Source organism: Pyrus communis, chromosome 5 (genome assembly GCF_041283825.1).
Source record: "Pyrus communis isolate YQ-2024b chromosome 5, ASM4128382v1, whole genome shotgun sequence".
Lineage (NCBI taxonomy): Eukaryota > Viridiplantae > Streptophyta > Magnoliopsida > Rosales > Rosaceae > Pyrus > Pyrus communis.
In genome coordinates, this window is record NC_142569.1 from 24,696,872 (window position 1) to 24,723,470 (window position 26,599).

A 26,599-nucleotide genomic window follows, 5' to 3' on the forward strand; every position below is an offset into this window, starting at 1 on the left:
ACCCCCAAACAAGTGGCCAAGCCGAAGTTTCAAATCGAGAAATAAAGCAAATCCTGGAAAAGACCGTTGGGCCGAATAGAAAAGATTGGAGCTTGCGTTTGGAGGATGCATTGTGGGCGTATCGAACGGCTTACAAAACGCCCATTGGGCGGTCAAGACCTTCAATATGGATGTGGACACGGCTGGAAACCATAGGAAGCTACAATTAAACGAGCTTGAAGAGATTAGGCATGAGGCGTATGAGAATGCCCGGATTTACAAAGAGAAGACCAAGGCCGTCCATGACAAGATGATTAGAGGCAAAACCTTCTCAATCGGGCAGAAAGTGTTGTTATTCAATTCCCGTCTTCGGTTATTCCCTGGTAAGTTACGTTCCAAGTGGGTTGGTCCATTTGTTATCACTAATGTTTTTGTGCATGGTGCAGTCCAAATACAAAGTTTGAAAACTGGGCAAGAGTTCAAGGTGAATGGCCATAGGTTGAAACCCTACTACGAGAACTTTGTTGAGCATGTTGTGGAGGAGATCCCATTGCATGCCGTGGGCTCCAATGGGGAATGAGCATACCATCGTCCGGCTGCACGACGTTAAAGCAAGCGCTTCGTGGGAGGCAACCCATGCAATCACCAAGGAGAGGATGGCATTTACACTCCATAACCAGATTTGCGTCCCTAACCTCTTCTCTTTGTTATTTACATTCTGCCATGTTTAGTGTGTTTAGTTGCTGTTTGTGTGTTTACTTTTATTTGGTGTGATTTTAGGCTTGAAACATTGAGGACAATGTTTGATTTAAGTGTGGGGGGTTAACTAATGTTGTTGATGCAAATTTGTGGGATTTTATCACCCATAACTTCCAATGTTGTTCCTTGCTGTTTTTAAGTGTTTTTAAGCCATTTCAGAGTGTTTTAGTGTGTGTTGACTTAAAAATCCGAAAAACCCTTAAAAATTTGAAAAATTGTTTTAAAAAACCCAAAAAGAGTTGTTTTTGTGTGTTTGTATGTGTCGTAGGGTACCTTCCAACACAATGATGAGGATTTGGTTTTTAATTGCATGATGGTTAAAGAAAGTTACAAACATGGATGGACGTTTGATAGCAGCATATTTATGCTACTTAGTTATGTGATTTCCTTGCATTTAGTTACTTAATTACTATCTATTTTAGTCTTTTAAGCTATTTTCGTATGTTTTTAGGTCCTAATGGCAAAAGGAGCAAGAAAGTGCATTTTGAGGCTATTTGGAGCAGTTTTGGGCATGGATTGGATAGCTTAACAATGGAGCAAAGAGGATGGACCAAATTGAAGTCAAGAAGGGCTAGAAAAGGCTACAAATCTGGAGAAAGAAGTCCAAATGCAAAGAAGATAAGGAAATAGCAAGAAATAAGGAACCTTATCCAACCTTATCTTATCCTATCCTAACCAACCTTATCCTTTCCTAACTCTAACATTATCTTATCTTATCCTATCCTAATCTTTTCCTACCTTAATTCCAACTTCAAAGAGGACTCCTTTTCACATTAAATCACCTAAATATCAAGTTCTAGAAGCCCTATTTTCGTGCATTAAGTTTATGCCACATGTAACCCTTCTAGAAGTTCTAGAATCTGCCACAAGGACCATTCCTTGTCCTCCTTGGAATCTGATTGAAAGTATCCTTGTTCTTTGGTGATTTGGAGTCCTAATTCCTCTCCTTTTCAGCCCAAATTCGTGCCTCCCCTTCACCCTATAAATACTTGATGCCACAACACTCAAAAACCACCACCCTCTACCACAAATTCACACCACACCATCCACCACACCTCAAGAGCCTAAATTCACACAAATCCCCATTGTTGGCAGCAAGGAAGGAAGAAGGAGCCACCTGGAGCGTTTCTAGGTGTATTCAATCTTTGTTTTCAATGTTTAATTTATATTCTCTTTGTTTTGTTGTAAACATGAGGAACTAATTTTGTTTTGGCTAGGGGAGACTTTGAAACCATGATTATATTTGCAATATGAATTGATTAATTCCAGTTGTGATTTCATAAATTGTGAATGCAATTTACTTAACCGTTTGATGGATAACTTATTCTTGTTTGTTGATTAAGGGTGCACACTTAGTTTGCATGCATGAATTTGGGGCTAGAATATAAGGGAGTTTCACATAATCGTTACAAACTTATATTCACAAGTAGTTAAGGTTGTTTTCACAATCATGTTAAGTAAATTCCTAGCATGAGTATCATGATGTCATAGTTACAAGTGCTTTGTCAATACTTATGATTTTCATAGAACGTAATGATCTTTGATTGTATCTCTATTATGATGTCATGTAGGGGACTTTTGAAGAATGCTTTGGGTTATCGTATGACGTCATCCAATCCAATAACTTAAGGAAAATCTGAGGGTTAATTAGTGATGTCACAGTTAATCTGGGGTGTTGAGGTTCATGGTTTATCAGAAAAGCAACTGGAAATCAATTTGTATGCAAGTGTGTCATGTGTGGAGAAGAATCCTCTAGCTATCTAATCATCCATCGTTTTTCCCAAATTCGTCCAAATCCTATTCAAGTCTTTTAGTTACTTGTTTTTATCTTAAATTCGTCAAAAACCCAATCCCCTTTATTTAGTTGTGTCAAATCTGTCCTAATTAGTGTTTTTGAGTGTTTTGAGTCAAAACCAAACCTATTTTCGTCCTAGTTGAGTCTTAGAGTCTAGTTTGAGTCTTTTTTATTGTTTTGTGTTGTTTAGAGTCTTTTAAGTTTGTTTTGAGTCATATAAGTTTAGTTAAGAGTCTTTTGAGTTTGTTTAAGTGTTTTGAAGCATATTTTTGTATCTTTGAGTCAGTTTTCATTAGATTAGCAATCCCTCCTAATCCCCGGCCTAGAACGATCCCTACTTTTATCTATACTACAATTGTCAAAAAGAGGGTTTAATTTGTGTGCTATTATATATAACATCAAATTTTTGGTGCCGTTGCCGGGGATTACTAAAATTGCTAATCCCTCTGTTTGTTTGTTTATTTTTCTTTTGATATTTGATTTAGTTTTATTTCTTTGATTTCAGGTACTAGAGAAGCACGACATGGCACTTGATAATGCCTCTCTTTTGACACAGCTCATGGAAAGGTTCCAAATGCAAAGAGTTGGTACATTTGGTGTGTCCCCTAGGCAAGAATATCCAACTAATCAACATCCTCAATTAATTGAGAATGGAGGTTGGGATAATATCAATACCTGGGGTTATCAAGATCCTAATCAATCAAGGAACGACGTGTTTTCCAACACTTACAATTCAGATTGGAGTGATCATTCAAACTCTATGTGGTGGGAACCTCAAAATGTTGAACATAAAGGATATTGGCAGCCATATGAGGAGTTCTATTCAACGCCTATGCAGCCACCACAACCTCATATACAATATGCCCAACCAAACTCAGGTTCATCAATAGATTATAATCAAGTTCTTAATGAATTAATTTCTTTGGTGTAGGGCTCACAAAACCAAGTCAAGGAGGCTCAACAATGAGAATATTGGCAGCCACGTGAGGAGTTCTATACAACACCTATGCAGCCACCACAACCTGCCCAAACAAATTCAAGTACGTCTTTGTATAATGATATGCTTATTAAGTTACTCACCACTTTGTCTCAGGGGCAAGAAAATCAAAACAAAGTAATGCAAAATCGAGACAAAAGGTTGGACCACTTGGAAAAGCAAATTGGGCAGATAACGGAGTTCGTAGGACAATTTCGAGACCAAGGCAAACTCCCTATTTCAACCATTGCAAATCCGAAGGGAGGATTTGAAACTGCCAAGGAAATCATCTTGAGAAGTAGCAAGGAGGTTGGAACAGACCCTAAACCATTAAAATCAAATTACAAGGAAGATGAAAGATTGCAATTTGAGGAAGAGGAACACACCCAACCCATGGCAAGGGTGGAAACACCTTTGCCGCAGGCACCTATTGCTCCTACGCCATCCAATTCAGGTAAGGTTGTTCCAAGTTTAATTATTTTTAACCTCGTTCCACCAAATGTCCTTATTCCTTGCAGGTTCATGAATTCCAAGGAAGAAGAAAGTGAAAAAGGCATCTTGGAAGCCCTTCCAAAGGTGCAAAGTATGGAATATCAAGAATTCGTCAAAGAGGATGTTCTTGAGGCAAACAACCCCAAAGAAGTTGAATTTTATGACACAGGACAAGGACCAATCCTCACACCGAATCTGGCCGAGTGCAAAGTCCCTAAAATGTTCAAAGAAGGGGTGTTTATTCTTGAGTTCATGTCGGAGCACATAGGTAAGCCACCTCCCCAAATTTCAATTTTGTTTTATACTAATACGTTGTTAATGATTCAGGCACCCACTCTAGAATTTAAACCATTACCAGATCATTTCAAGTATCACCTCCCATTCAAAGATCACCTCCATGCCGTGGGCACTAGGGGAGTTTAAAAGGAGGTATCGTCCGGCTGGAAGACGTTAAAACAAGCGCTTCTTGGGAGGCAACCCATGCATTCAAATAAAGAAAACCTAGGAATCTCCGGCTCCATAACCAGATTTGCGTTCCTAAACCCTACTCTTTATTGCTTTTATTTTTCCATGTTTGTCATGTTTGTTAGTTGTGTTATTTGGGTGTTTGTTTGTGAGTCTATGCTTAAAACATTGAGGACAATGTTTGATTTAAGTGTGGGGGGGTAAACAAAGTGTTTTTCATGCAAATTCGTGGGATTTTATCACCCATCATTTCTAAAGTTGTTTTTCACTGTTTTTAAGTGTTTTTAGTGTATTTTGAAGTGTTTTTATGTGTCTTAAACAGAAAATCCGAAAATTTGAAAAAAAATCGAAAAAGAGTGTTTTAAAAACCCAAAAAGAGTTGTTTTGAGAGTCATTTTTGTTTGTGTCTTAGGATACCTTCCAACACAATGATGAGGATTTGGTTTTTAATTGCATGACTAATAAAGAAAGTTACAAACATGGATGGAAGTTTGATATACTCTTTGGTTTATGCTTAGTAGTAGTTGACATTTACTAATTCACATGTAATCACAAAGAAAAAAAATCAGTTTTTGTAACATGCTTGAAGGAAGGAACTCAAACTAACGCTACAACCCTGAGATACTTGAGCCTAAACTTTATTTGGAGTTATTAATCTTGATTTCTTGTTTTCTAAGTCGTTGCATGATCTCATTATTTCTTTGCTTGGTTGCTACTTAGAATGCATTTTATCACTATAGTTCCAAATACTAGAACTCATGCCCATTTCATTCAAAGCATAAAATTGAGTGCATAACATAAAACAAGATGAAGTTGTTTAGTTAAAACGAGAGCCAAAAAGCCTTACCCTTTGCATATGTATTGTATGTTAACCCCTTTGAGCCTTAGTTAGCCTAATTTTCTTTGTTAACCATATTATCCTTACCTAGCCTAGAATAGGACTTTCCATACCCTTGTTCTTAAAGTATAGTAAAGCATGACTTAGAGGGAATTCCTTTTGTTCTACAATTTGCAGAAAAACAAGTGTGGGGGAAGGATTTTCGTGGGAATCTAGGGGGATGGATGATTTATGTGCCAAAGAAAAGAATAGGGCACGAAAAAAAAAAAAAAAAAAGGAAAAAAAACGTGAAAAAGAAGGAAAAGAAAGAAAAAGGAGTTGAAAATAAGTGAGAATGAACTCACAAGTGCTGATTGTTGAAGAAAGGGTCCAAAAGTTTGAATTTGACCCTGAGTTTTGTTTCCCTTGGTGTTCAAAGTCGATTTCTACATTCAAAAGTGAATTCTAAGTGTTTATTTCATTACTTTGCTTACTATTTGCTTTAAGAACTTTTGTTTATCCTTACCTTTCTTTGTTAGCCAATACCTTAGCCCCGTTACAACCCTTTGACTTCGATCTTGATTGTTATGTGTTTCAATATGTGGAGTTTAAAATTGGTTTGAGCATATGGTATCCCTAGTTCTCGCGTCTAAGTAGTGGCATTCCATTCATGAGATCATATACAAGTTAATAAATTCCGGAAATTGCCTTCTTTGTTATGACATATGTGAGTATTAGTTTACATATTTACATCAATCTTCTCACATATACCTAGTGTAGGGAGTGTAGTCAAAAAATCTGTGTAAAAATAGAGTGTATCCAGTGAGGAATTGGGGGATTCTTTTAAGGCATGTTACTACATTCAAAATCATGTTTTAATTGATTAAATGGGAGCTAGTGTGTGGTAACTATGGTTAAGTATACGCTCAAGGGTAGGGATAACTAAAATCTAAGTATGTGGTGTTCTTTAATATGTCATGTTGCAGTGGAAATCCCCGAGGTACATGTTGGAAGGTCTAGATTGTGTTTTGTTCATTTCGTTTTGCTCGAGGACTAGCAAAAGCTAAGTGTGGGGGAATTGTTTTTGTGTGTTTGTATGTGTCGTAGGGTACCTTCCAACACAATGATGAGGATTTGGTTTTTAATTGCATGATGGTTAAAGAAAGTTACAAACATGGATGGACGTTTGATATACTCTTTGGTTTATGCTTGTTTGTAGTTATAGTTTACGAATTCACATGTAATCACAAAGGAAAATTAGTTTTTGTAACATGTGATGCGAGATTTACTTGACACTCAAATTAAACCCTCGTTTGACAATTGTAGTAGAATGGATAAGTGAGGGATCGTTCTAGACCGGGGATTAGGAGGGCTTGCTAAAACCTTCTAAATTGACTTAAAAACATAAAAACTAACTTTTAAAACACTAAGACAAACTAAAAGAATCAAAACAAGTTTAAAAGACTCCAAATACTCAAAAACATAAAATAAGACAAATCAAATGAATAAGACTTAACAAAATAAGGGGGGTGATTGTGGTTGGACGAGATTAAATTAAATGGACAAATTGTAATTAAAGGCAAAACGTAAATATGAATGTGATGAAAATATGGATGATGGAATAGCTAAGGGGTTCTTCTCCACACATGTTACACTTGCATACAAAATTGATTCTCAGTTGGTCTTTCGATAAATTATGAAACTCAATGCTCCAAGTTAATTAGGTCCGCAAATTAACTTTCAGATTTCCCTAGATTCGTTGGATTGAATGGAATACGCATTACAACCAAATTATTCTTAATCAAAGTCCCTAACTATGGAATACGCATGATAGAGACATTCGACAAAGATCATTAAGTTCAACGGAAATCATAAACATCGACGAGGCATTCGTTACTATGGAATACGCATGAAACTTATGCCAAGAATTCGTTTAACGCGATTGTTTATAAGCAACCTCCACTACTTGTGAATATAAGTTCATAACGATTAGGTGAAATTCACTTATATTCTAGCGTCATATTTATGCATGAAAATTAAGCTTGCAATCTCAATGAACATACATAAATAGGTTATCAATCAAACAGTTAAACGAATTGAATCCACAACTTATGAAATTCCAACCAAACGTAATCAATTCAAATTGCAAATATAAACATAGTTTCGAATCACCCCCTAGCTAAAGGGGGTTTAGTTCCTCATAACTTTGAAATCAAAGAAACCCCTAAACATTCCAACAACTCAAACTTGAATTGTATGAACGTTTAGACAGTCTTCTCTTCCATTCTCATACGTACAAAACAAAGAGAATTAAATTTAAACTTTGAAATCAAAGAAACACCTAAAAATTCCAACAACTCAAACTTGAATTGTATGAACTTTTAGGCACTCTTTTCTTCCTCGTTGTTGTAGCACAAGGTCTAAGTGAGCTTTGGGGATTATGTGAAGTGTTTTGGAGGGATGGGAAGTGGTTGGATAGTGGCTGCAATGGAGGAGAAAAACTGCACAGAAATGGAAGGGGATTTGCGGCACAAGGGTTGTGTTTGTGTTGTGTGAAGTGTATGAAATGAGATATGCATGAATGAATGAATGCTAGGGTATTTATAGGGGTAGTGGAGGGAACATATGGCTGTTTGTTTAAGCATTTGTGTGGAGGAATGATGGAAAAACATGGTGGAAAGCTGGAATGTGGAATGGTGCCCACGGCAAAGTGTTTTGGGGATGGTTCTTTGTGGTTGTGATGCATGTGATTGCATGTGTTGATTGCTAAGGTGTGTGATGATGAGTGTAAGTGGAATAACGAATGAATGAAGGCATGTGAATTAGGTGGAATGCTGGAATGATGAAGGAATAATCTGAAAATGCATGTGAATGCATGCTGGAAATGGGAGTGAATGCCACGGGTTAGGGTGTTTGTTTGATGATAATGCATGTGATGGGTGGGAACAAAGGGGGAAACATGGCACAAGGGTGCTTGAGTGAATGATTGAATGTGCATGTGGAATTAGAGAATGAGTGGTGTGTAATGATGAAGTGAATGCATGTGGAAATGCAAGGTGGAAAGCTGGAAATGTGAGTGAAGGCCACGGCAAGGGGGATGGTGCTGTTTTGTGTGTGAATGATTGTTGTTTTGCATGTGACATTGTTTGTGGAATGTAAGATGGATAGGGTGAATGATTATGTGTGAATGCATGTGACTTGTGGCTGCAAAGAGAAGGAGAAAAGCTGGAATGTGTTGATGTGTATTGCACGGCAAAGGGGGGGGTGAGAAATGATGGCATGAAAGTGAAGGGATTAGTGGTGCATGTGCATGTGTTTTAGGTTGTTGTTGTGATAAGTGATAAATGAATGATATGTTAAGTGATAAATGAATGATATGTGGTGAGTGATAAGTGAATGGAAGTGATAAGTGAATGGTTTGATAATTGATAAATGAATGATATGCTAAGTGATAAATGAATGATATGTTAAGTGATAAGTGAATGGAAGTGATAAGTGATTGGTTTGATAAGTGAATGATATGATAAGTGAATGCTTTAAGTGTTTAAAATAGGGAACAAAGCCCTTCCTTGCATGGCAAGGAAGGGAGACACAAGGAAACACACGACAATGTCCTAAGGTTGCAAGGAATGTTGTTTTTGTGTTCTAAAATGCGTAGGAGTCTTCAATGATGCTTAAACATGAGGTCTTTTAGGATTTAACTTTCCTACTTCAAGTCTTTAATTTCGTCCATCCTCTTGGCTCCAAGCATATGATATCCATTCCAATCTCTAATTTGCTCCAAAAGGCTCCAAAAGGCATCCTTTTGCATACCTTGCCCTTAGAACCTGAAAACACACAAAAGAAGCATAAAGGACTAAAATAACTAAAGAAACATAACGTAAATGCACGAGAACAAGCCATTTAAGTCGCATGAATATGCTCCTATCAACATGCTTGAAGGAATGAACTCAAACTAACGCTACATCCTTGTGAGACTTGAGCCTAAACGTTATTTGGAGAGTTATAATCTGTGCATTATTGTTTTCTAAAGTCGTTGCATGATCTCATTATTCATTGCTTGGTTACTACTTTGAAGGCGTTTCATCACTTAGTTCCAAATGCTAGAACTCATGCCCATTTCATTCAAAGCATGTTATTGATTTGCATAACACATATTCAAGATGAAGTTGTGTAGTGACCACCATGATGCGAACTAAATAAGCACACAAATTAAAACCCTCTTTTGACAATTGTAGTATATGAATAAGTAGGGATCGTTCTTAACCGGGGATTAGGAGGGATTGCAAAATCACTTGGAAACTGACTCAAAAACGTAAAACACAAGTTAAAACACTAAACTAGACTCAAAGAATGCAAAACTAAACAATAAAACACTAAAACAAACCAAAAGACTCAAAACAGCCCCAAAACACTCAAAACTGCCTTAAAAACACAATCTGGGCAGTTTTGAGCACTTTGACTATTTTGGACGAATTTGGGTAATAAATTGAATCAAAACACTTAGAAACACAAACTAAGACACTTTCTAACTAAATTGGACACTAAAGTAAAGGGGGATTGAGGTTTTGACGAAATTAAACAAATAGCACAGAATGTAATTCAAACAGATTTTAAATATGAATTTGATGAAAATATGGATGGAATGCTAGCTAGAAGGTTCTTCTCCACACATGTCACACTTGCATACAATTTGATTTTCAGTTGGTCTTTCGATGAATTATGAAACTCAACACCCCGGGTTAATTAGGTCCGCTTAAATTAACCTTCAAGTTCTCCTTAAGTTAGTGAATTGGATGGGACAGCGCATACACAATTCAAAACATTCTCCAAAAGTCCTTTACGTGAAAAGCACAATAAAGATACAATCAAAGATCATTAAGCAACATGAAAACTATAAGTGTTGACGAGGCATTCGTTACTATGATGAGCATGAAACTAGTGCCAAGAATTCATTTAACGCGATTGTTTATAAGCAACCTCCACTACTTGTGAATATAAGTTCGTAACTATTAGGTGAAACTCACTTATATTCTAGCATCATATTCATGCATGGAAATTAAGCGTGCACTCTCAATAAACATACACAAATAAGTTATCAATCAAACAGTTAAACGAATTGAATCCACAACTCATGAAATTCCAACCAAAGGTAATCAATTCATATTGCAAGCATAAACATGGTTTCGAATCACCCCCTAGCTATCTAGGGATTTAGCCTCTCATGTTCACAGAAAGAGAACTAAAATTGAATTTAAACATAAAGATTAAAAGATTGATTACACCTAGAACGCCCAACAAATCCACTTGAATTTCTGCGCTTCTAAACTCCTCTTTCTTCTTCTCCTTGTTGCGGCAGAGATGGTGTGGGTGGTTTTTGGATGATTTTCTGGTTTGGGAATGGGTTTAGGGAAGTGTGGTGGTGCGGCAAGGTGGTAGGAAGGTGTATGGAAGTGTGGAAGGTGGCTGGAAGGGTTGGTAGTGCTGCGGCAATGGTGGGGAGTGGCTGGAATGGAGGGGGAAGGCACGGCAGAGAAGAATTTGGGTGATGGTGGCTGCGGATTGAAGGGAGAGAATGGGAGAGAATGGTTGCGGCTTAGAGCTTAGGGTTTATGAGTGAATGGCTGAATAGAATAAATGAGAGAATAGGCTCTAGGGTCAATTAAAGGTTACGGCTGAGATTAGAATTAGAAGGATTTAAGAAGAAAAATGGAAGGGTTGGTGCGGTTTATAGGTGTGTGGCTGAAAAAATATGGAAAGTGAATCAAGAGAGCAGCCCTAGGGTGCGGCTAAGTGTGTAATACCTAGGGTTTTCTAAAATTCCAACCCTAATTTATTTTGGTTAATTAAAATTAAGTTAAAAGCTTCTAGAATTAGGAAATAAAATCAGAAATTAAAAAGGGATGGCTGCAAGGTGCAGCTAGGGTTAGGTTAGGAGAGGGAACTAGGGTTTAAGTGAATGACATTGGACCTAAATACCCCCCCTTGCACGGCAAGGGAAGGAAAGAAAGGGATTGGGCACGGCAAAGGGTTTTAAGGGCCCTAGGGCCTTCGTTTTGTGTCCTAAAGTGCCTACAAGGCCTTCAAATACGGACGTTTAAGATTAGGAAAGGTTACCAAAACGGGAAACTTAGGGTTAACTTTCCTACTTCAAGTAGGAATCCTTGTTTGAGTAGGAATCCTCGTTTTGGTAGGAATTCATCGTTGGAGTAAGAATTCATCGTTTCTTCAAGTCTTCAACTCATTCATTCCTCTTTTGCTCCAAAAGGCTCCAATTTACATCTTCTTGCACACTTTGGCCTTATAATCTAAAAATACACAAAAATGACTTGAAACACTAAAATAACTAAGGAAACACAACATAAATGCACGAGAACAAGCTAATTAAGTCGTATGAATATGCTCCTATCAAATTCCCCCACACTTAATTTTTGCTAGTCCTCGAGCAAAACAAAACAACTAAAATAACAAGACGAAGCAAAACAAACAAAACAAAACCTAAACCTTCCAACGTTTGCCTCAGGGATTTCCAATGAAACATGACATGTCAAAGATCATTACTCACATAGCTTTTAGTCTTCCTTCCCCTCGAGCACATACTTAATCATAGTCACCATTCACTAGTTCGCATTTAATCAATTAAAACACATTTTGAATGTAGTAACATGCCTTAGAGAATTCCCTCAATTCCTCACTAGTTATGCACTCGATTTTCACTCAGATTTTCTGACTACACACCCTACACTAGTTATATGTGAGAAGATTGATGTAAACATGAAAGACTAGTACTCACATATGTTATAACAAAGAACGCAATTTCTGGAGTAATTAAACATGTTTAGATATGATCTCATGAATGGGATGCTACTACTTAGATGCGAGAACCAGTGACACCATATGCTCATACCAAATTCAAACTCCACAAATTGAAATGCAAAACACTCAAGATAGAAGTCAAGGGTTGTAACGGGGCTTGGGGTATTGGCTAACAACGAAAGGTAAAGGAAACAAACATTCTTAAAGCAATAGTGAGCAAAGTAATGAATTAGGCACTTAGAATTCCCTTTAGAATGCAGAAAACTACCTTTTAGACAAATAGGGGAGATTCAAACAACTCTTAGGGCCTAATTCATTGTTTTGGGCCCTTACTTCAACAACCAATACTTTGGAACTCTTTTCACTTCTTTTCAACTTTTTTTTTTTTTTTTTTTTTTTTTTTCTCGCCGTGCCTATGGCACATAAACTCACATAAATACTCCTTCCCCCACACTTATTTTCTGCAACATATTAATCAAAAGGAATTCATTTTCAGTCATGCTTACTATGCTTCAAGAACAAGGGTACGGATGGTCCTAATCTAGGCTAGGTGAGGATGATATGGGTTAACAAAGAACATGGCTAACACGGCTCAATAGGGTTAACTTAAACACAAAATGAGTGAAGGGCACACGGCTTATTTGGCTTTGATGGTGGTCACTACACAACTTCATCTTGAATATGTGGTATGCAATTCAATAACATGCTTTGAATGAAATGGGCATGAGTTCTAGCATTTGGAACTAAGTGATGAAACGCCTTCTAAGTAGTAACCAAGCAAAGATTAATGAGATCATGCAACGACTTTAGAAAACAATAATGCACAGATTTTAACTCTCCAAATAACGTTTAGGCTCAAGTCTCACAGGGATGTAACGTTAGTTTGAGTTCATTCCTTCAAGCATGTTACAAAAACTAATTTTTTCTTTGTGATTACATTTGAATTCGTAAACTATAACTACAAACAAGCATAAACCAAAGAGTATATCCAACGTCCATCCATGTTTGTAACTTTCTTTAACCATCATGCAATTAAAAACCAAATCCTCATCATTGTGTTGGAAGGTAACCTACGACAAAAACAAACACACAAAAACAACTCTTTTTTGGGTTTTTCAAAACAATTTTTCAAATTTTTAGGGGATTTTCGGATTTTTAAGTCAACTAAAACACTCTGAAATGGCTTAAAAACACTTAAAAACAGCAAGGAACAACATTGGAAGTTATGGGTGATAAAATCCCACGAATTTGCATCAACAACATTAGTTACCCCCTCACACTTGAATCAAACATTGTCTTCAATGTTTTAAGCTTAAAATCACACCTAACAAAAACAAACACACAAACAGCAACTAAACACACTAAACATGGCAGAATGTAAATAACCAAGAGTAGAGGTTAGGGACGCAAATCTGGTTATGGAGTGTAAATTCCATCTTCTCCTTGGTGATTGCATGGGTTGCCTCCCACGAAGCGCTTTCTTTATCGTCTTGCAGCCGGACGATGGTATGCTCATGCCCCATTGGAGCCCACGGCATGCAATGGAATCTCCTCCCCAACATGCCCTTCAACACTTTCATGATATGGCTCAATGAATGGGAGGGGATAGTGATCCTCCCTGATGGTGGTGTTTTGGTTCCGAAAGTCCATGTACATGCTCCCACCACCTTCAAATCGGTTGGTCACCTGCACCACAGAAGGTAACAACGTATTATTTGAAATGGGAATTGAAATTGGGCTTGACGACTTACAAACATATTGTAGTGAAGGCTCAAGATCGGCAGCCCTATCAACAATGTCACCATGGCTACTTTCGGCCATATTGGGTGGTTGTAGGGCAATCACTCCAAGTTCTTCTCTAATGGTGGTTCTTGATACATCCTTCGTGATAAGTGTGGATCCCTTCGCCCCTATGTCCTTATGCACATCTATGACAAAACAAGAATGACTATCGTTAGGATTCTTAATAGAGTCATAAACATTGAATTTAATTACATCACCACCAAACTCCATTGTTATTGCTCCTTTGGCCACATCGATCTTTGTTTGGGCTGTTTTCATGAACGGACGGCCTAGCAAGAGTGGCAGTGATGGAGCATGGCTCGAATCCTCCATTTCTAAGACATAGAAATCTGCAGGAAAGATGAGATGATTGACCTGCACCAAAACATCCTCAAGGACTCCTTTGGGATAAACATTAGAACGATCGGCCAATTGAATTACAACGCCATCTTGTTTTAACTCACCAAGGTTCATAGATGCATAAATGGAATATGGCATGACATTAATAGAAGCACCTAAATCTAACATGCATTGTTCAAATTTAGTGTTTCCAATTATGCATGGGATAGTAAAGCTCCCTGGATCCTTACATTTTGGAGGTAACTTTCGTTGCAAAACCGCGGATACATTTTCACTTACTTTCACAACTTCTTTGTTTGCAATTCTTTTCCTAGTTGTGCATAACTCTTTTAAAAACTTTGCATACCTGGGCACTTGCTTAATGGCAACAAGTAAAGGAATGTTTACTTGGACCCTCCTAAACGTCTCAAGAATGTCTTTCTCCTACTCCTCCTTCTTTGTTTGCATGAACCTACTAGGAAAAGGCACATTCGGAGGAATCACATTAGAAACAATTGAGTTTGGACCTACCTTACATTTGTTGGACGGCCTAGGAGCTTGAAGTGGTTGCGGCAAAGGTTGCTCCACCCTTGCCGTGGCTTTGCCCTTCCTCTCTTCCTCTTGCAACAGCCTTTCATCCTCTTCTTGGCTTGATTTTGGTGGTTGTGGGGTGGTTCCAACTTCCTTGCCACTTCTTAAGGTGATTGCATTGGCAGTTTCAAAGCCTCCCTTCGGGTTTGGAATGGTTGAGCTTGGGAGCTTGCCTTGGTCTCGGAATTGGCCTACAAACTCCGCAATCTGCCCAATTTGTTTCTCCAATTGATCCACCCTTTTTTCTTGATTTTGCATTGCCTTGGCTTGATTCTCTTGCCCCTGAGACAAATTAGTTAGTAACTTAAAAAGTGTATCATTGTCTAGGGACGTGCCTGAAGCATTTGGGGCAGATTGTTGTGGAGTATGTGTGGGTGCGAATGGCTTAGTGAAGAAACCCGGGGGTTGTTGTCTAAAGCCTCCTTGTTGTGGTGGTTGTTGGGGCTCCCTCCATTTGAAGTTTGGGTGGTCTCTCCAACCTGGATTATATGTGTTAGAATATGGATCGTTCCTCGGTTGGTTTTGGCCTTGAAACCCAATTGCATTTGTGCTTTCCCATCCACCATTTTCAATGAGTTGTGGGCACTTCTCAGAAGCATGTCCTTGGATAGAACACACTCCGCACACAATTGGTCCTTGCATCCTCATTCCTTCGGCCATCTGAGACACAATGGAAGTAAGATTAGCTAATTGTGAATGAATGTCGGGTGTGGAACTTACCTCATTTACTTGCTGCCGTGGGGGTCCTCTTTGGCCTACTCCTTCGTATTGTTGAGCGTTCAACGCTCGTTTAGCAATCAAGACCTTGGCCGCCATGGGTGTCTTGTCCACCAATGCTCCACCCGCCGAGGCATCGAGCATTTGACGTTCGATTGGTAGGAGCCCCTCGTAGAAGTACTGTAGAAGTAACTCCTCCTTCATCTGATGCTGTGGACAAGAAGCAACAAGTGATTTAAAACGTTCATAATACGTAGGAAAAGACTCACCTTCTTCTTGTTGGATTCCACTTATCCTTTTACGTAAAAGGATGATTCGAGAAGTTGGGAAAAACTTCTCCAGATATGCCCTCTTCATGCTCTCCCATGATGTGACGGTTCCGGGAGCTAACTCGTACAACCAATCTTTGGCTTTGTCCATTAAAGAGAATGGAAAAGCCTTCATCTTCAGAATACTTCCATCAACGTTGATGGGAGTCATGCTTGAACACACCACCTCAAATTCCTTCAGGTGCTTGTTCGGATCCTCCATGGACAACCCATGGTACTTCGGAATATGGTGGAGCAAACTGGACTTCAACTCGAACTCGTCGGTCTTCCCTTGGGCAGGTGGGGGATATTGGATACACAAGGGTGCGACATTATCCAATCCCGAGGCCGAAAGCTCCTTGAGTGTCCGGTTGTCCATGGCCATGCCTTGGGGTTTTTCAAATATCCTTGCCATAGGTTCCTCCTCCTCTTCTAGAACTTGTTCTTCGAGGTCAGGTTCCGGGCTTGGTGGATGTGATTGGTGTTGCTTCCTCTTTCGTCTCAAAGTCCTCTCAAAATCGCTGTCAAAGTCTAAGATATGCTCATGAATCGATTGAGAACTCCGAGTCATGCACTAGTACCTAAAACAAGAAAAACAAAACAAGGTCAGAATCTTTAACAAATAATTAAATAAACAGAAAGTAAACAATCCAAGGGATTAGCAAAGTTGCTAATCCCCGGCAACGGCGCCAAAAATTTGATGCGAACTCAATAAGCACACAAATTAAAACCCTCTTTTGACAATTGTAGTATATGAATAAGTGATAGGAGCATATTTACGCACCTTAGTTTAGCTTGTTTTTGTGCATTTATAGTGTTTTTCCTTAGTAAAGTAGTCTTTTAAGCTAGTTCTATGTGTTTTCAGGTTTTAAGGGCAAAGTATGCAAAAGGATGCATTTTGGAGCCTTTTGGAGCAAATTAGAGCTTGGAATGGACATCATATGCTTGGAGCCAAGAGGATGGACGAAATTGAAGACTTGAAGATGATGATTCCTACTTGAGCAAGGTTTCCTAGTTGAAGTAGGAAAGTCCCTAAATGGAAGATGGTTTCCTAGTTGAATTAGGATTCCTAGTTAAAATGGGTTTCCTAGTTGAATTAGGATTCCTAGAAGAATGAAGATTCCTACTCAAATAAGGTTTCCTACTTGATGAAGGAAAGTCAAAATCCAAATGGTCTCAAGTGAAGCAACAAAGAAGTTTTCCAAGGCCAAGAAGGAAAAGGAGTCCAAGATGAAGAAGGAATGACAAAGACAAGGTTTCCTAATCCTAATAGGCAAAGTTTCCATGTGCAATGAGGAGTCCTTATCCATTTAGGGCACTTTATCCATTTAGGAAACCTTATCCTTGTTCTAGAACCCTTATCCATCCTTGCCGTGAGTTTTCCTTGCATTAGAGGGTTTCTAGAAGCCCTAATCTGCCCTATCCTTTAGTGCCGCACCTATCCCTTCTAGAAAGCTGATTTCCCTTGCCTTGCAAGGCATTCTAGAAGCCTTATCACCTCATATCCTTACCTGCCGCACCTAGGAAGCATTATCCCTTTTTATTTCTGATTTCTAAGCCTATTTCCTTGTGGATTTGGGTTATTCAAGTCCATATCTGATTACCCTAGGGTTTTAAGTGCCTATATATACTCATATTAACCCCTAGATCAGAGCACCACCTCTCATACACATTCATTCATTCCAGAAATTCGTCCAACCCTCTCCACACCCTTGCCGCAGCCACCAAATACCTTTCTCCTTAGTTTTAAGCTTTGCCGCACCATCCCATCCCTCCTAAACACTACCCTACCATCACACATCCATTCCTCCATACAAATACCACCCAAAACCTGTCCTTAGACCTTGTGCCGCAACAAAGAGGAGGAGAAGAGGGCTTGGAAGTTCATGCAATTCAAGTTCGAGTGGCTGGAATATTTAGGTGTTTCCTCTCCTTTGATTTCAATGTTTAAATTTATTTCTCTTTGTCTTGTACGTATGAGGAACTAAACCCCCCCTTGGCTAGGGGGGGATTCGAAATACATGTTTATGCTTGCGATATGATTTGATTACTTCTAATTGCGTTTCATAAGTTGTGAATTCAATTTACTTATCTATGTGAATTACATTGATTTGTGTGTGTTGGTTGAGAGTGCACGCTTAATTATCATGCATAAATTGGATGCTAGGATATAAGGAAATTTCACCTAATCGTTATGGAATTATATTCACAAGTAGTAAAGGTTGATGATCTCAATCGCGTTAAGTAAATTCTTGGCATAAGTTTCATGCAATCATAGTAACAAGTGCTTCGTCAATGCTTATGGTTTTCATAGAACTTAATGATTCTTGCTTGTATCTCTATTATGCAATCATGTAGGGGACTGGTGGGGAATGTTTTGGGTTGTCGTATGCAATCATCCAATTCAATAACGTTAGGAAAATCTGAAGGTTAATTTAAGCGAACCTAATTAACTTGGGGCGTTGAGAATTCATGGGTTATTGAAAAGCAATTGGAAATCGTTTATTATGCAAGTATAACATGTGTGGAGATGAACCCCTTAGCTAGCTTCCCATCCATTCAACTCCATCAAATTCGTTTTTACAATCTGTTCTAATTTAAAAAGTTTGTTTTGTTTTTAAATTCGTCCAAAACCAATCCCCCTTTACTTTGTTGAGTCATAGTAGTTAGAAATCACTTTAGTTTGTGTTTTTAAGTGTCTTAGGTCAAAGTAAAACCAATTTTCGTCCAAAGTTGTGTCTAGTGTTCAAAACTGCCCAGATTGTGTTTTTAAGGCAGTTTTGAGTGTTTTGGTGCAGTTTTGAGTCTTTTGGTTTGTTTTGGTGTTTTAAAGTTTAGTTTTGCATTCTTTGAGTCTAGTATAGTGTTTTAAACTTGTTTTTACGTATTTGAGTCAGTTTCCAAGTGATTAACAATCCCTCCTAATCCCCGGTCCAGAACGATCCCTACTTACATTCTTCACTACAATTGATAAAAAGAGGGTTTAATTTGTGTGCGTATAATTCTCACATCAAATTTTGGTGCCGTTGCCGGGGATTAGCAACTTTGCTAATCCCTTGGATTGTTATTTTCGTTTTTCTTATTAGATCAGATTCTTATGTCATTTTGTTTCTTGTTTTAGGTACTAGTTTATGACTCGGAGTTCTCATCCGATTCGTGAACATATCTTGGACTTTGACGACGATTTCGAGCGAGAGTTGAGACGAAAGAGAAAGAACCCAGAACCTAGCGAATCAAGTGAAAGTTCCGAGTCCGTTTCTGAATTTGAAGAAGAGGAACCCACGGCAAGAGTGGGTGAAGTAGACATGGCAGCGGACAACCGAACAATCAAGGAGCTTTCCGCTTCGGGATTGGCCAATGCCGCACCCTTGTGCATCCAATACCCAAGGGCGGTTCAAGACAAGGCTGCCGAGTTCGAATTGAAGTCAAGCCTGTTACATCACATTCCAAAGTACCATGGGCTATCCATGGAAGATCCGAACAAGCACTTGAAGGAGTTTGAAGTCGTTTGCTCAAGCATGACTCCGGTGAACGTGGATGAGAGCATCTTGAAGATGAAGGCCTTTCCCTTTTCTCTCCAAGAGAAAGCAAAAGATTGGTTGTACGAATTAGCTCCCGGAACTGTCACATCATGGGAGAGCATGAAACGAGCTTTCTTGGAGAAGTTTTTCCCAATTTCTCGAGTCATCCTCCTACGAAAAAGGATAAGTGGAATTCAACAAGATGAAAGTGAATCCTTTCCTACTTATTATGAACGTTTTAAATCTCTTGTTGCTTCATGTCCACAACATCAAATGAAGGAGGAACTACTTCTACAATACTTTTATGAGGGACTTCTACCTATTGAATGTCAAATGCTAGATGCCTCAGCGGGAGGAGCCTTGGTGGACAAGACCCCCACGGCTGCAAAGACCTTGATTGCTAATCGAGCATTGAATGCTCAACAATACGAAGGCGTTGGACAGAGGAGTACCCCACGGCAACACCAAGTCAATGAGGTAAGTACCATAACCGAACTTCAAAATCAAATGGCTAACCTTACTACGTTGCTTTCTCAGGTGGTGGAAGGTCCAAAAGTCAAAATCGTAGCTTCTTGTGGCGTATGCTCCATGCAAGGACACCCTACGGACAAGTGCCCACAATTGATCGAGAATGGAGGGTGGGAGACACTCAATGCCGTGGGATATGGCAACCAATACCAAACACGTGGTGATCCGTTTTCTAATACTTACAATCCCGGTTGGCGTGATCATCCGAATTTCAAATGGCGAGACCCCCAACAAGGTCAACAACAAAGCGGATTTAGCCAATGATGCGAGATTTACTTGACACTCAAATTAAACCCTCGTTTGACAATTGTAGTAGAATGGATAAGTGAGGGATCGTTCTAGACCGGGGATTAGGAGGGCTTGCTAAAACCTTCTAAATTGACTTAAAAACATAAAACTAACTTTTAAAACACTAAGACAAACTAAAAGAATCAAAACAAGTTTAAAAGACTCCAAATACTCAAAAACATAAAATAAGACAAATCAAATGAATAAGACTTAACAAAATAAGGGGGGTGATTGTGGTTGGACGAGATTAAATTAAATGGACAAATTGTAATTAAAGGCAAAACGTAAATATGAATGTGATGAAAATATGGATGATGGAATAGCCAAGGGGTTCTTCTCCACACATGTTACACTTGCATACAATATTGATTCTCAGTTGGTCTTTCGATAAGTTGTGAAACTCAATGCTCCAAGTTAATTAGGTCCGCTTAGATTAACTTTCAGATTTCCCTAAATTCGTTGGATTGAATGGAATACGCATTACAACCAAATTATTCTTAATCAAAGTCCCTGACTATGGAATACGCATGATAGAGACATTCAACAAAGATCATTAAGTTCAATGAAAATTATAAGTGTTGACGAGGCATTCGTTACTATGGAATACGCATGAAACTTATGCCAAGAATTCGTTTAACGCGATTGTTTATAAGCAACCTCCACTACTTGTGAATATAAGTTCATAACGATTAGGTGAAACTCACTTATATTCTAGCGTCATATTCATGCATGAAAATTAAGCTTGCAATCTCAATGAACATACATAAATAAGTTATCAATCAAACAGTTAAACGAATTGAATCCACAACTTATGAAATTCCAACCAAAAGTAATCAATTCATATTGCAAATATAAACATAGTTTTGAATCACCCCCTAGCTAAAGGGGGTTTAGTTCCTCATAACTTTGAAATCAAAGAAACCCCTAAACATTCGAACAACTCAAACTTGAATTGTATGAACGTTTAGGCACTCTTCTCTTCCATTACAAAACAAAGAAAATTGAATTTAAACATTGAAATCAAAGAAACACCTAAAGATTCCAACAACTCAAACTTGAATTGTATGAACGTTTAGGCACTCTTCTCTTCTTCGTTATTATGGCACAAGGTCTAAGGGATGTTGTTGGTGTGTTGAATGGATTGGGGAATTATGGAAATGGATGAGGAAAGATAGAAAATGGAAAGAAACCCACGGCAAGGCTTGGAATTTCAGGATGTGAAGATGGTGTGTGTTTGTGTTGTGGTGTGAGAAATGGAGAGATTTGAATGGGGAATGAATGAATGCAAATGAATGAAGTGTGTGTGGTTTATATAGGGAGAGAGTGGGTGAGAATGTGGCTGCAATGCATGTGAAAATCAGCTAGGAAAGTGGGAGGAAAGCTGGAATTGCACAAGGGAAATGCTGGAAAGGCAAGGGAACCCACGACATGGAGGTTTTGGTGCATGTGTTTGGTGAAATTGTTTGTTGGGAAAAGTTTTGTGAATTAGGTGGATTGTAGGTGGGTTATGATGATGAAAGCATGTGGAATTGCAAGGAGGAAAGGTGCAGAAAATGGAGGGATACACGGCTAGAATGGAAGTGTTTGGTGATGTATGCAATGATGAAGAGTGAATAAAAAATGCATGTAGGGTTAGCTAAGTTGGCTTTGTTTGAGTGCATGTGTTTGGTGGAAACAAAGGGGGGTAGCACGACTTTGATGGTGTTTTGTAATTGCATGTGTGTGAATGTGATAGCTAAGGTGAATTATATGTGGAATAAAGATGGAGAAGGTGGTGTAATGATGCATGGTTGTAGTTTAAGGTGTTGAATATGGATTTGCATGGACTTTGAAGTGATTGTGGGTTTTGGAATTGGAAGGAAATGCATGGCCATAAGGGAGAGAATAAGAGAGAATGGGCTAGGCCCTTTGTTTTATGTCCAAAGTGAATACAAGGCCTTCAAATTCGTCCATCCTCTTGGCTCCATGGATAAGCTATCCAATCCATGCCCAAAAATGCTCCAAATGGCCTCAAAATGCACTTTCTTGCTCCCTAAGCCCTTAGAACCTGAAAACACACAAAAGAAGCATAAAGGACTAAAATAACTAGAGAAACATAACGTAAATGCACGAGAACAAGCCATTTAAGTCGCATGAATATGCTCCTATCAGCCAACAACCCCCGAGTTTCTATCAAAAGCCGTTGGCACCACCACAAGCCTAAGCACAACCTGCCCAAAGCAATATAGGTAATTCAAGTGATAATGATAAGATTTTTCAATTACTTACAACTTTGACGTAGGAAGTCCAAACTCAAAACAAAGAGAGGCAAATCCAAGACAAGAAGGTGGACAACTTGGAGAAGCAAGTGGGACAGATTGCCGAGTTCATGGGGCAATTTCGTGAGCAAGGAAGGTTGCCTAGCTCAACGGTGGTCAATCCGAAAGGTGGATTCGAATCTGCAAAAGCTATGCATTTGTGAAGTGGAAAGCAAGTCGGATATGACCTCAAACCATCCAAATCACGTTCCAACGTGGAAGACGAGTTGAGAATTGAAGAGGAGAAGCAAGGGCCACTCACGGCCAAGGTGGAACCAAATGTGCCACAAGTTCCAAGTGATCCCAAGTCGTCCAATTCGTCCAATAAAGGTAAAAACGTGTCAAGTTCAGTTCCTACTAATGAATTTCCTGCGAATGTTCCTTTTCCTAGTAGGTTTAAGCAAACAAAGAAAGAAGAAGCGGAAAAGGACATTTTGGAGATGTTTCGGAAAGTTCAAGTCAATATCCCCCTTTTGGATGCAATCAAGCAAGTCCCGAGGCACGCCAAGTTCTTGAAGGAACTTTGCACCAATAGGAGGAGGATTTCGACCAAGGAGGTGGTCAAAGTAGGTGAAAACGTCTCAGCCATCTTACAACGCAAGCTGCCCCCAAAATGCAAAGATCCGGGTAGTTTTACAATTCCGTGTGTTATTGGTAATTCTAGGTTTGAATCTGCCATGTTAGACCTAGGTGCATCTATAAATGTCATGCCATATTCAATTTATGCATCTATGAACCTAGGAGCGTTGAAAAACGATGGTGTGATCATACAATTAGCCGATAGATCTAATGCCTATCCAAAGGGAGTTTTGGAAGATGTGTTAGTGCAGGTTAATCATTTGATCTTCCCGGCGGACTTTTACATACTTGAGATGGATGACTCGGACCATGCCCCTTCATTGCCCATCCCCCTCGGAAGGCCATTCATGAAAACTGCTCGGACAAAGATTGACGTCTATAATGGCACGTTGACGATGGAATTTGATGGGGAAGTTATTAATTTTAATCTTTCTGATTCTATGAAGTACCCTAGTGAGAATCATTCATGTTTTGCTATTGATGTAATTGACTCTTTGTCGCAGGACTATTTTGACAAATTGAACAACGATGCACTTGAATTGGTCATTGCACAAGGCATGGACAAGAAAAACATTGAAGCCACAACCATGGGAACCTACGGCATGCATGATCATTCTTTTTCCATGCCCCCTAATGATGAGGTCATTGAGATGGTAGCTGCCCTCGAGTCATTGCCATCACAACCGGGTAAGTATTCGGACCCTATTTTAAGTTCAGTTTCGGCTAATAAAATGCTTCCCTCAGTTATGCAGCCACCCACACTAGAACTTAAGTCGTTGCCTAGTCATTTGAAGTACGTTTTCTTGGGCGAGGATGACACGTTGCCCGTCATTATTTCATCCTCACTCACGGCACAAGAAGAGAGCAAATTGGTGCGAGTGCTTAAGGAGTACAAAACGGCAATTGGATGGACCTTGGCCGACATCAAGGGAATTAGCCCTACTACATGCATGCATCGCATACTTCTAGAGGAGGGGTCCAAAACATCCCGAGAGGCTCAACGCCGTCTCAACCCTCCGATGATGGAAGTTGTGAAGAATGAGGTAATCAAGCTTTTGGATTGTGGAGTAATCTATCCAATCTCGGATAGTAAGTGGGTCTCACCCGTTCAATGCGTTCCGAAGAAATCTGGAGTGACTGTGGTTGCAAATGCCGAGAATGAACTTGTTCCTCAACGCATTCAAACCGGTTGGAGGGTGTGCATCGATTATAGGAAGCTAAACGCCGCAACAAGGAAGGATCACTTCCCACTGCCATTCATCGACCAAATGCTTGAGAGGTTAGCCGGTTATGCTTTCTATTGTTTTCTTGATGGTTATTTTGGTTATAATCAAATTGTCATAACACCCCAAGATCAAGAAAAAACCACTTTTACATGCCCCTTCGGTACTTTTGCATATCGTCGCATGCCTTTTGGTTTATGTAATGCACCTACTACATTTCAACGATGCATGATGAGCATATTTTCTGATTATGTTGAGAAAATCATTGAAGTATTTATGGATGATTTTAGCGTGTTTGGTGATTCTTTTGATGGTTGCTTGCATAATCTTAGTTTAATCTTAAAACGTTGCGTTGAAACTAACCTTGTTCTTAATTGGGAAAAATGCCATTTCATGGTTAAACAAGGCATAGTTTTAGGTCATATAGTCTCTGAAAACGGTATTGAGGTTGATAAGTCGAAAATAGATCTTGTACGTCACTTACCCTCTCCAACTTCGGTTAGAGAGGTTCGTTCTTTTCTTGGCCATGCAGGATTTTATCGTAGGTTTATCAAGGATTTCTCGAAGGTTGCACAACCTCTTTGCCATCTCTTACAAAAAGACGTGACGTTTGAATTCACCAAGGAGTGCACGGCATCATTCAACCAACTTAAGGAGTTGTTGACCACGGCACCCATCATTGTTCCACCGGATTGGAGTCTACCTTTCGAGCTCATGTGTGATGCGTCCGACTATGCTTTAGGAGCATTTTTAGGACAAACAAAGGACAAGAGGCCGCATGTCATCTACTACGCCTCACGGACATTGAACGATGCACAATTGAACTACTCCACTACGGAAAAAGAACTTCTTGCCGTTGTCTTTGCTTTAGATAAATTTCGATCATATCTAATTGGCACTAAAGTAATTGTTTTCACTGATCATTCAGCTCTGAAGTACTTGCTCACTAAAAAGGAGGCCAAGCCACGCCTAATTCGATGGATGTTGTTACTTCAAGAGTTCGACATAGAGATTCGGGACAAGAAGGGAAGTGAAAACATGGTGGCTGACCACCTAAGCCGAATGGTGCACAATGAAGAGGCCCTACCCATTGCCGAGACATTCCCCGATGAACAATTGCTGTCCATTAAGGTTAGTGCACCTTGGTATGCCGATATTGTTAATTTTTTGGTGTCAAAACGTATTCCAAGTGAGTTCACTAGGCAGCAACGTGATAAACTTAGGCATGATGCACGGTTTTATGTGTGGGATGATCCGTACTTTTGGAAATTTTGCCCCGATCAGATTATACGTCGTTGTGTGCATGATTCTGAATGTCATTCAATTTTGAGTTTTTGTCATACATATGCATGTGGAGGGCACTTTGGCACACAACGCACGGCCCTCAAAGTGTTACAATGTGGATTTTATTGGCCTAGTATTTTTAAGGATGCTAGAACGTTTTGCCTAACATGTGATAAATGCCAAAGAATGGGTGGTATTAGTGCAAAGGACCAAATGCCGCAGGTTTCTATCTTAAATGTTGAAATTTTTGATGTTTGGGGTATTGATTTTATGGGTCCCTTCCCTTCATTGTATGGTTTCATGTATATTTTGCTTGCGGTTGATTATGTGTCAAAATGGGTGGAAGCCAAGGCCACCCGGACTAATGATTCTAAAGTGGTTGCAGATTTTATTAGAACTAACATTTTTGCAAGGTTTGGAATGCCACGAGTGATCATTAGTGATGGAGGGTCACACTTTTGCAATCGGACCATTGAAGCGTTATTGAGGAAATACCATGTCACCCATAAGGTTTCTACACCTTACCATCCTCAAACGAATGGCCAAGCCGAGGTTTCCAACCGAGAGATCTAGCAAATACTTGAGAAGACCGTTGGGCCAACAAGGAAGGATTGGAGCTTACGGTTAAATGATGCACTTTGGGCGTATCGTACGACATACAAAACCCTCATTGGGATGTCCCCTTTTCGACTTGTCTATGGCAAGGCGTGCCATCTTCCCGTGGAGTTGGAGCATAAAGCTCTTTGGGCCGTCAAGAAGTTCATCATGCACTTAGATGAAGCGGGAAGTACTAGGAAATTCCAATTGAATGAGCTTGATGAAATACGGCACGAGGCGTACGATAATGCAAGCATTTACAAGCAAAAGACCAAAGCTTTCCATGACAACATGATCCGTGGGAAATCATTCTCAATTGGGCAGAAAGTGCTATTGTTCAATTCCCGTTTACGTTTGTTTCCCGGTAAGTTACGTTCTAAGTGGATTGGACCATTTGTTATTACTAATGTTTTTGTTCATGGTGCAGTCCAAATCCAAAGCTTTAA

General features: G+C 39.3%; 1 protein-coding gene across 1 annotated transcript; it reads left to right on the plus strand.

The window, feature by feature from the left end:
- Positions 1-3,056: 3,056 nt before the first annotated feature.
- On the plus strand, positions 3,057-26,599 carry LOC148697013 (uncharacterized). Its single transcript, XM_088693427.1, has 4 exons — positions 3,057-3,100; positions 19,225-19,750; positions 22,854-23,842; positions 26,581-26,599. The coding sequence occupies exons 1-4, from the start codon at positions 3,057-3,059 to the stop codon at positions 26,597-26,599; spliced, it is 1,578 nt and encodes a 525-aa protein (XP_088549553.1).